The sequence below is a fragment of the Nuphar pumila genome, chromosome 3, assembly GCF_984573655.1.
Source record: "Nuphar pumila chromosome 3, dmNupPumi1.hap1.1, whole genome shotgun sequence".
Lineage (NCBI taxonomy): Eukaryota > Viridiplantae > Streptophyta > Magnoliopsida > Nymphaeales > Nymphaeaceae > Nuphar > Nuphar pumila.
This window is the reverse complement of record NC_143251.1, coordinates 5,676,849-5,686,757: the sequence shown is the minus strand read 5'-3', so window position 1 is coordinate 5,686,757 and position 9,909 is coordinate 5,676,849. Positions and strand designations below refer to the sequence as shown.

Genomic DNA, 9,909 nt, shown 5'->3' with positions numbered 1-9,909 from the left:
AGATCAGATGACAAGCCACTGTAGAATTTACTTTGGTAACTTTTTCACAGCTTTGGCCTTCATCGAATTTCAGAAAAGCAAATACCCACAAAAAAAATTGCTTCATTGGATAACAGTAGAGTATCAGACTCCCCTCTGTCCATCCTTTGTACCACTTTCTTGCAGTATCATCACATGACCATCATTGAGACACAATTGCTGGCTTTGAAGCCAAGGAAAAGATCCAAACTTTAGTTATATATATCATCAACTAGGGATGGCAGTGGACCGGGGGAAAGCGGGGCCCCGCCCCGCCTCGCCCCGTTTGGACCGGGGATGAAGGGTATGAAACGGGGATGGAGGCGGGGATGAAGGTTAAAATCCATCCCCGTCCGGGGGTGGAGGCGGGGATGGACTGGCACGTTCCCCCGCCCCGCCCCGCCCCGCCCCATCCCCGCCCCGGCCCCGCCCCGGCCCATCCCCGCCCCGCCCCCGGCCCATCCCCGTCCCGGCCCCACCCCATCCCCGCCCCCAACTCAGATGAACTGTTTACTAACCCTAACTCCCTTCCCTAATTTCCTAACCCTGGAGCCGGGCGACGTTACTGTGCACGTAGGACGCCGGGTTCTCGATAGCGTACCGGACTCCGGCCTGGGCGGCGAGGTGCATCACGTGGGTGAAGGCGACGAGGTCGAAGAGCTTGGCCAGGAGCCGGGCGTCGTTGATGTCGCCGGCGATGACGAAGACGCCGTGGTCGCCGAGGATTCGACGGCGGGCCTTCTTGAGCGAGGGGTCGTAGTAGTCGTTGAAGTTGTCGAGGCCGACGATACCGTCACCGCGCTTCCGGAGGGCGAGCGAGACGTGGGTGCCGACAAAGCCAGCGGCGCCGGTGACGAGCACGCTCATCCCGCGGGGTCGGGGACGGGGGCGGGGACGGGGACGGGGTGGGGGTGGAGGACATGAAACGGGGATGAAGGCGGGGGTGGAGGATAAAATCCATCCCCGCCGCGGAGGCGGGGCGGGGGTGGAGGATAAAATTTTGAGGCAGGGCGGGGTGGAAACCTTGTCCCCCGCCCCGCCCCACTGCCATCCCTATCATCAACGGCTCCTGTTTTTCTATTTTTTTATTTCTTTCATTTTTTCTATAGCTTTCATTGTAAATTTATTGGGACAAGGAGCATCTGCCTGTATTTATTTTTTTACGCCAACCGATGCAGAACAATATATATATATATATATATATATATATATATATATATATAAACGGCTCCTGCTTTCTCTGTTTTTTTTATTTCTTTCATTTTAAATTTATTTGGACAAAGAGCATCTGCCTGTATTTGTTTTTTTAGACCAACCGATGCAGAACTACAACCGTTGTTCCTTGTCGGGATCAACTCGCTTGATTCAGATATGAAAATAAATAGAGAGATGGGATCAATTGGACCGAGTCCTCTCGTGAAAACTGACAGATCACTCACCAACGGGAGATCTGCTTGTCTGGTAGGAGCAGCTAGGTCACGTCACCTTGTGTTGGGACGTTGCAGGTTCAAAACCTAATGATACAATTGTATGACTGGCAGGGATCTGAATAATATAGCCCAGCTTGCCTTCCAAAAAACAACTGACAGATCACTCGATTTTATAGGTGCACATTGAATACCATCACGAAGGGGGGCGGCATCACTTGATTTTATAGGTGCCTATTGAATACCATCATGAAGGGGGCAGTAAACCTGGCTGAGATAACAAGCCCTGGTGATATTGAAAATGCCCTTTGAAGGAAAAGCCCTGGTGGTACAAAAAAATACCCTCGAAAGGACTCCTGTGCTCCGCTCCCCACCATTTGGTGGTGATTTTCAATATCACTTAATCCCAACCCGCTGCAACCAATTGGCCCATTTCATTTGCACATTGGGTACTTCGGTACTTGTTAGGACAAGGCATAGTTCTAATATGTTTGTTAGGACTAGGCATCGTTCTAATGCAGGCGACCAACTTGACACGATTCAATTTGAACCCTTGGCTGGGTTTAGCATCGTTGATTCTAAGCAGTGCAAGGAAAGTAGAAATTATGCAAAAATTTTGCTTTGGGCAGAATAAAAAAGAAACCTTTACAATGTGGCATTATTAACAGATACTAGGTCAATCATAGCTTTTGTACGCCCTTTTTTGACATACTTGGCAAACTATACCGGAATGTCCGCCAACAATTATGAATGAGCATGTTAGACCAGGATCAGCTCTCTCTCTCTCTCTCTCTCTCTCTCTCTCTGAACTTTATGGTCACAAAGGACTCAACCAAATGCGCTTGGACTCTCTCTCGCTCTTTCAAGTTAAACAAGCCACAAAGAGTGCAGTATGACTGTCGTCAACAACTATGAATGAGCATATGTTAGACACTCTCTCTCTCTCTCTGAACTTTATGGTCACAAAGGACTCAACCAAATGAGCTTGGACTCTCTCTCAAGTTAAACAAGCCACAAAGCGTGCAGTCTAACATGCCCACGGGCTTTGGCGTGAAAAGCGGACCTCAAAAAGGACAAAACCAAGAGGACTGAAGAGATGTTGCCGACGATACAAAACCAACCACAAGATAAAAATACTAATTACGCGTTAACTACTCCAAAACACTTATTTAATCATTCTTGCCAATGGGAATTAGCAGCATTATTAGTGCATTACCTCCCTTCTCCCTCCACTAATTTTCTCACCACATATACACCAGACAGTATTGCTACATACCACGTTTCGAGTTGCAAAAACCACTTAAATCTAGCAAATAAGACCAAATCCATGCTAATGATGTCCGCGATTGCAGTAACAATGTAGTAGAAAAAAAAAACATACGTATTATATATATAAAAGAGAAAAAAAACACAGCATATATCTAGGTCCAAATCAATCAATCCTTGCTACAAACAGCTCATCTCAAAGAATCCATACTCCAAAATATATCACATTCTCACCCCCTACAAGGGGGTCAGAATCTCTAATACCCCAAAAGACGAGACAGGAAGTGTGAGGGAGAGAGAAGAAAAAGAAAGAAAGGTGAGACATGAACAGAAGAGTACTCAGATCACAATGAAGAGAGCCCAAACAAGAGCAAAAATGCCAACCACCATTCCCTTCACGCTCATCCTTCCCTTTGCTCCACTCTGCACCCATCAATAACAACCGAATATTAACAACCAAAACACCAAAAAGTAGGCAAAATAAACTCAGGTATATATATATATATATATATAGAGAGAGAGAGAGAGAGAGAGAGAGAAAGTACAGTGTCAGGAGAAGATATGGGGGAGGTGGAGTCCTGAGAAGGGCCGGGAGACTCGAGGGGAGGTGCCGGAGGGCTGACGGCCACAGGCGCAGGAGCAGGGGCGGCCTTCTTATTCTTCTTGGGCTTCTTCTTGCTTGGCGCCGGGGAAGGCGCGGGGGTCTCCTTCTCCGGCGGTGGCGACGCTGGAGATGCGGCCACTGGCGGCAGAGCCGGTGGCGGGGAGCTCACCGGGACAGGTGCAGGCGGGGAAGCCACCGGGGGAGGGGTGGCGGCAGGAGGAGTGACGGGTGCGGCGGTGGGAGGTACTGGAGTGGGTGGTGTGGCGGTGGGAGCGGTCGCAGGTAGCGGGGAGGAGGCCGCCGGCGGCTTGGCGGGTGGTGGGGAGGAGGCCGCCGGCGGCTTGGCGGGTGGCGGGGCAGCTGGGGAGGCGGATTTGGATGGTGGGGTGGCGGTGGCTGACGGGGAGGAGGCAGGTGGGGTGGTGGTGGTTGGGGGTGGATGGGAGGTAGTGGTGGTGGTGGGTGCCGCTGCTGGTGCCTGGCCGGAGGCCCCCACTATAATGCAGGCCAAGGACAGAACCAAAACCCCAACCCTAATCCTACCCTTGCTAGACTGCAGCATCTTCTTCCTCTTGCTTGCCTTGATTTCTCTCTCTGACCCTCTCTAGTCTGCACACTCTCTCTCTCTCTCTCTATGCCAGGTATGGAGAGGAGAAGAGTCCAGATGGTAAGGAGGGCAGCAGGAAGTTTGAGTTATTTGTAGAGAGAGAGAGAGAGAGAGAGAGTTTTATCTTGGGAAATATTAGATCTAGAGGATATACCGTATAGACACACTTTAGAGAGAGAGAGAGAGAGAAGAGCAAAGTTGGAAAAACGCCACTAGACTGTCAGGCTGTCACACAACCTGTCAGTGGGACCCACCTTGCATGTGATCGTGTAATTACTTGGAATTAATTGAACGACAAATTACACGTTGGATCTCAATCTGTCGATTAAGAGTAATGGAGAGGAGATGTGGTAGACAGCTAAACCTTTTGGCCCTAAGCCAAAAGTTGGAGGGGGGGGGTCATGATTTTCGTTGCTTTTTCGTGTTTTTTTTTCCTGTCCGAATAATGTGGGGCGGTATATTTTGCATAGGGATGTGTACCAACGGTCAGATTTTTTGGAAATTTGTCTTGTTTTGGTTCATATTATAATCTCTGTAAAATAATTGAAATATTTACACAACGGTCAGGTGTGGGACATGAGGCCCCACGGAAGGGTAGGTGGTAGGTTTAGAGTGGGTCCCACATACGGATTGTGTAGGAGTAGGACAAAAGCAAGAGGTTTGGGAGAGGGACTCACCACCAGTAGATCTGTGCTTACAAGTTACAATGATGCAGCAAATTACCAAAGAGTACACATTTTTTTTTTTATGTAGGAGTTCAAGATCGACCTCGGAAGTGAAAATGACGGAGATGCCTTTTATTTTTTTAATGTTTCTTTAATTTAAAAAATAAAATAAAGTGACCGATTCAGCTGTTTGGAATGCAGCTGAAAAGTTGAAATTATAACTGGGAAGAGCATTGGGAAGGTCATTGAAGTAGGCACTGGTGTAGTATTTGGCAACTACCAGGTGGGAATTGAAATGTGGAATTGGAGGTTTCAAATACCATCCCAGTTCCATCATTTCCTACAGATGTATCTTTCACAAACGACTTTGGCAATGGGTATTCCACACTTCCCACTCCTGCGCCTAGATTCCAAACAACGCCTTAATCAACTTGAAAATAGATTCAGGTCTGAAACTCATATTGACAACAATGGCTTATAGTTTGGCTCGTAAAGCGAGCTCGTTTGAACTCATAAAAAAGGCTCGGTGAGCTTAACATGAATAACAAGAGCTGCCAACAGGGACTCCACTTGTCTGGTAGGAGCATCTAGTGCATGTCACCTTGTGTTGGGACGTTATAGGTTCAAAACCCAATGGTGTAGTTGTATAAACCCTCGCTTGCCTTTTAAAAAAAAATGAATAACATGAGCTCAACTACACATGCCTGTTCATTAACTATCTGCTAGATGTATTCTCAAAATGCATGTTGTGGTGTAAAATTAACAGTCAAAGTGTTTAGCTTGCAAGCAATAGGTTTAGAGTTCAAATCTTATTGCACACAACTTCAAAGCAGTGTATTTTTTCTGTAAAAGAGTCAGCTAGAGCTTGACTCAACAGGTTTAAAATTCAAATCTTGTTACATTAACCTTTAAACAATGCAATTTTCTTATAAACAAGCTAGCTTGAACTCCACTCCACTAGCCTCAAAATTGAGCCGATTTTGAACACCTCATGTTCAGTTTGTTCGGCCCATTTTAACAGAAGTCAGATATCCGACCGAATCTGAATCGGTTTAGTTGGATTTAGTAACTAAAATGAAATCCGTTTAATAATAGAACACAAACTCAAATCCAAGTCCTGGTCCCAAAAAATCCAAATATGAATGCATGTGAACATTGGATTTTAATCAAGTTGGTTCCAATTCAGTTTTGGCTGATCCCCATCTGACTCTGAATCCAAATTCAGTTGGACTCGTTAATGTCTAGATATCCAACCTGAGTCCAACCCATTTACGTACCTAACAGTGAGTCTGCATCAATCAAGTCATCTCGGCTAGGCCGTGATTACATAGACTAAGAATCAACATTCTATTCAAACATTGACCAATGATTTGATAATCCTTGATGTTTAAGATGCTCAATAATAACGTGTTTTATACTCCTCAAAGAAGTGGGGGAAGCATTGCTTGCATTTAAAAGGTTAAAAAATGTGGGGCCACCGCCTGCAATTTTCTCAATCCCTTTCAAAAGGTGTGCTCCAACACTCTAACAACTAATGATTAAACAAACTAGCCGGAATTTTGTGTGAAGCTACCCTTTTAAATCATGCAAGTGGACAAAATGTTAAAAAAGAAAGAAAAAGAAAAAAAAAAGAACTTTCTTTACTACCATTTTGATTTGACAATTTTGGGCAATGTCACAAAATCTTGCTCTCGAAAAAATAGTCGGCAAAAAAAAAAAGCTTACCTATTTTTTTAAAAAATAAGGTTCCTTGTAATACATAGAAAAATGTATTATATATATATATATATACACACACGTGATTAATATAACAATAAATTAGTTGTATTAACATTAGATGAATTCAATATTATAAAAATAACTAAACTATTCTAAAAAAAGAATGATACTTTTAGAAATGCATAACTAATTTTTGGGTACTTAAAGGTCGTTAGAATTTAAAATAAATTGAGAATTCAAATACTTTTTCTAAAAAAATAACTTTATGAATTCATCAAATTTACCTTTTTGATCTCAAAAGTAATAATATATTTTTAAAAATATCATTTTTAAGAATATTTTTGTTATTTTAATATAGTTGAATTCATCTACTCTTAAACACAACTAGTTTAATGTTAGATTAACTCACTCTCTCTCTCTCACACACACACATATATATATATATATATATAATCACTAGAATATGAAAACTGAAAATATGAGAACTAATGTGTAAAGCGCGATTTTCATAGATTTTTTCATGTTTGGTTTTATAAGAACCCACTATTGAATCATTCAATTTTGATGTATAAAGGAGAATTTTTTAAGGGTTTAAAATCAATGGCTCATAATCTTCATAAATATTCAAGCATTCAAAAATCACATTTTTTTAATCTAAAATACACGATCCAATGGTTGATTCATAGCAAATTCACCATGCCAATCACATTCACAAGGTTGGATTTGCAAAAAAGTGTTGAAAATGCCCATATTTCTAGTTCTTATATTCTAGTTAGGAATCAACCATTGAATAGTGTATTTTTTTTATGAAAAATGTGATTTTTGAATGCTTGAATATTTATAAAGATTATGAGCTATTAATTTTAAAATATTAAAAAAATCACATTTATGCATCAAAATCGGATGATTCAAGAGCGCGTTCATACAAATCCAAGCCTGTATATCACATCCATACAGTTAGATTCAAGAAAAAAGAACAAGAAGTCCACGAGAATAGTGGTTCACACATTAGTTTTCATATTTTCAATTCTCATATTCTAGTGATTATATATATATATATAGTGGTTTAGTAACATTACAACATACAATGGTAAACACTCTACTTTGCAAACATCTAGCCACCAAATTGTAAATCTAGCCATATAAGCGTGTTTAACATATGTTAGAAGGTTTTAACATGTTTAATAAACTATAAGATTTCATTTTTGAGATAATGAAAAGCAATGACTCACAATTCTTAAAAAAGAGGGTGGTTTAGTAATGATATAAAACATTATATTTGAGTCAACTTTAAAATATAAAAATAATAAAATAGAACATGCTGAACATGATCCACAAGTTAGATTTTGCTTTTGGAGATTAGATCTATGTAAATCAAGTGTGTATCAGCTATGGTGGTACGGTACCACTGTAAAATTGCCTATATATACATGCTAAATATGACACAGTGCACATTTCCTTGCTTTGGGACCTTGCAAGTTCCAATCCCAATGGTATCATTGTATAAATGGTAGGGGTCTGCCTAACCCCAGCTTGCCCTTCAAAAACAAAGTATGACATAGTGCTAAATAAAATATTTTTTTGGATTTTTTGATATTTTTTGAAATTTTGATCATACAGATATGATTTATATGCATGGATAGGTTTTACAAGGTTTTAAAAATCAATGGCCTATAAATTTCATAAAGTTTTGAAGATCCAAATACTATTTTTTTCATCCAAAATGCATGATCCAAGTATGTATTTCTAGTAAACCAATCATGCTGAACACATCTGTATGATCAGAATTTATAAAAAAACACCAAAAATCTAATAAAACATTTCATTTAACACAAATCTTGTATATATATATATATAAAGATCCAAAATCTACAACTGATGATATTGACAGCGTTCTTTATCTAACGATTGAGTTTTTCATCGTATTGGATTTTTATCATTCATTTTGGGAGTGACAACTTTTGAATTATGAATTTTTTATGTTTAGATGTGTTTTTAAAAGCACTAAGAATCAATGGCCAACAATACTTTGTATTGTAATGCTTTAAATGCATTATGAGCAGTCAAATTTTCCTGTTTTGAAAAACATTTCTATATATTGTAAAGTCTTCGTTGTAAAACATATTTCTTACTAAATAAATTATAAAGAACAAATATATAAGGTTTGATCAATGAGATGATCAATCATTAGAGAAGGGAAGCCATCTGGATCGTTGTTAGTTATAGATTTTGGACCTTCCTATGGTCGCCTTTCATATATATATATTACATATATATATATGTATATATATATATTACATATATATATGTATATATATATATATATATGTATATATATATATAAGTTAAAATATAATCTGCAAAGAAGATTTTGCAAAAGTTCTCATTAATAAACGACAAGTATTGTCTCAAGGGGTGTTGGTGTAGTGGGGTGGGACCTTGCCCACTAGACGGGTGGTCAAGGTTCTATTCCCATCGGTGTCTCCTCTCTGTACAAGCCAACGCTCAGCATAGTCCCCGGGGTGGGGGTCCTAGCCTCGGAGTTTTATGCCGCAAACACGATGACTCTGTGTGGCGCGTGCAATTTCTTCATGTTATAAATCCAAAAAACACGACAAGTATCAAGAATTTTGAAAAATATGTGATATTTTAGCAATATCTTGTTTTCTTAGTGAAATGTCTACTTTTGTAAACATCACGATGGTTGCCAAAATATCAGGATATTTGTGACATAGTTTTGGAGAATATTGATACGACCTTACCAGTTTTCCTTGTTTATCTGATTCTTAACTTCTGTAATTGCACAAATCGTTTTCCGTTAGCAAAAACTCTTAAATATATGTGTGTAGTCATGGAACAGGGTGGAATTTGAATCCAATTCCATCAAAATTCTATTTTCTCCTCTTTGTCAATTTGATTTGGATTCATATTCCAAGCAATTCCACAGACCTATACACATTATAAAGAATGAGACAACAGTTGCACAAGGATGGTCACGATGAAAAAGGAGTTGGATATAGGTGGGTCATTGACAGGGCAGAGCTGTAAAAGATCCATTTATGGATCTGTTTTTTCTTTCTGGGTTTTTCTTACTTTTGGATCTATCTCGATATTGGTAACTCCTCGGTATTCTCGTTGTGAGATTCCATCAGTCATGCTCATATCCAACTTTGCAAAAGACACTCAGAACTAGACCCAGACCTGACCCAGGTCTTACATTGGATTCCTGAATCCAGATCTGACTACCAGGAAGATCATAAACCCAGTCCCATATTTTGCAACTGGGTCTAGTAAGACGTGGTGTGTAGCCACCTGGCCAAATGACCCAATTTGTTCGCACAATAGAAATCAACTATGACCTAATTTGGGCTTGGATCTGGGTCCAAATTTAGACTTATCTCGATGCAAAATAAACGTAAACCAGACTCTACCTGAGTCTGATCATTCCGACAAAAAAGTTTTAATTCTTAAAACCTTTATGGTTTAATTATATATTGTTATTTATAAATTTCCTAGATATAAATATACTATTTAATAGATAACGGATTTAGAATATGCAAGTTGGTTAAAAAGTTATGTAGTTGTTTTCTAATTTTCAATACC

The 9,909-nt window shown here is 40.2% G+C and overlaps 1 protein-coding gene across 1 annotated transcript; it reads right to left on the bottom strand.

Moving 5' to 3' along the window:
* Positions 1–2,810: 2,810 nt before the first annotated feature.
* On the bottom strand, positions 2,811–3,948 carry LOC149841743 (uncharacterized). The gene is made up of 2 exons (XM_090001139.1): positions 3,257–3,948; positions 2,811–3,134 (listed from the first exon to the last, which is right to left on the bottom strand). The coding sequence occupies exons 1-2, from the start codon at positions 3,875–3,877 to the stop codon at positions 3,051–3,053; spliced, it is 705 nt and encodes a 234-aa protein (XP_089857265.1). The 5' UTR covers positions 3,878–3,948; the 3' UTR covers positions 2,811–3,050.
* Between the last annotated feature and the right edge of the window lie 5,961 nt (positions 3,949–9,909).

Excerpts from the sequence above, each read along its gene's own strand:
- LOC149841743 (XM_090001139.1), bottom strand. The coding sequence starts at position 3,877 with ATGCTGCAGTCTAGCAAGGGTAGGATTAGGGTTGGGGTTTTGGTTCTG. Across the intron at positions 3,135-3,256 it reads CCATATCTTCTCCTGACACT|AGTGGAGCAAAGGGAAGGAT; the intron begins GTACTTTCTCTC and ends TGATGGGTGCAG.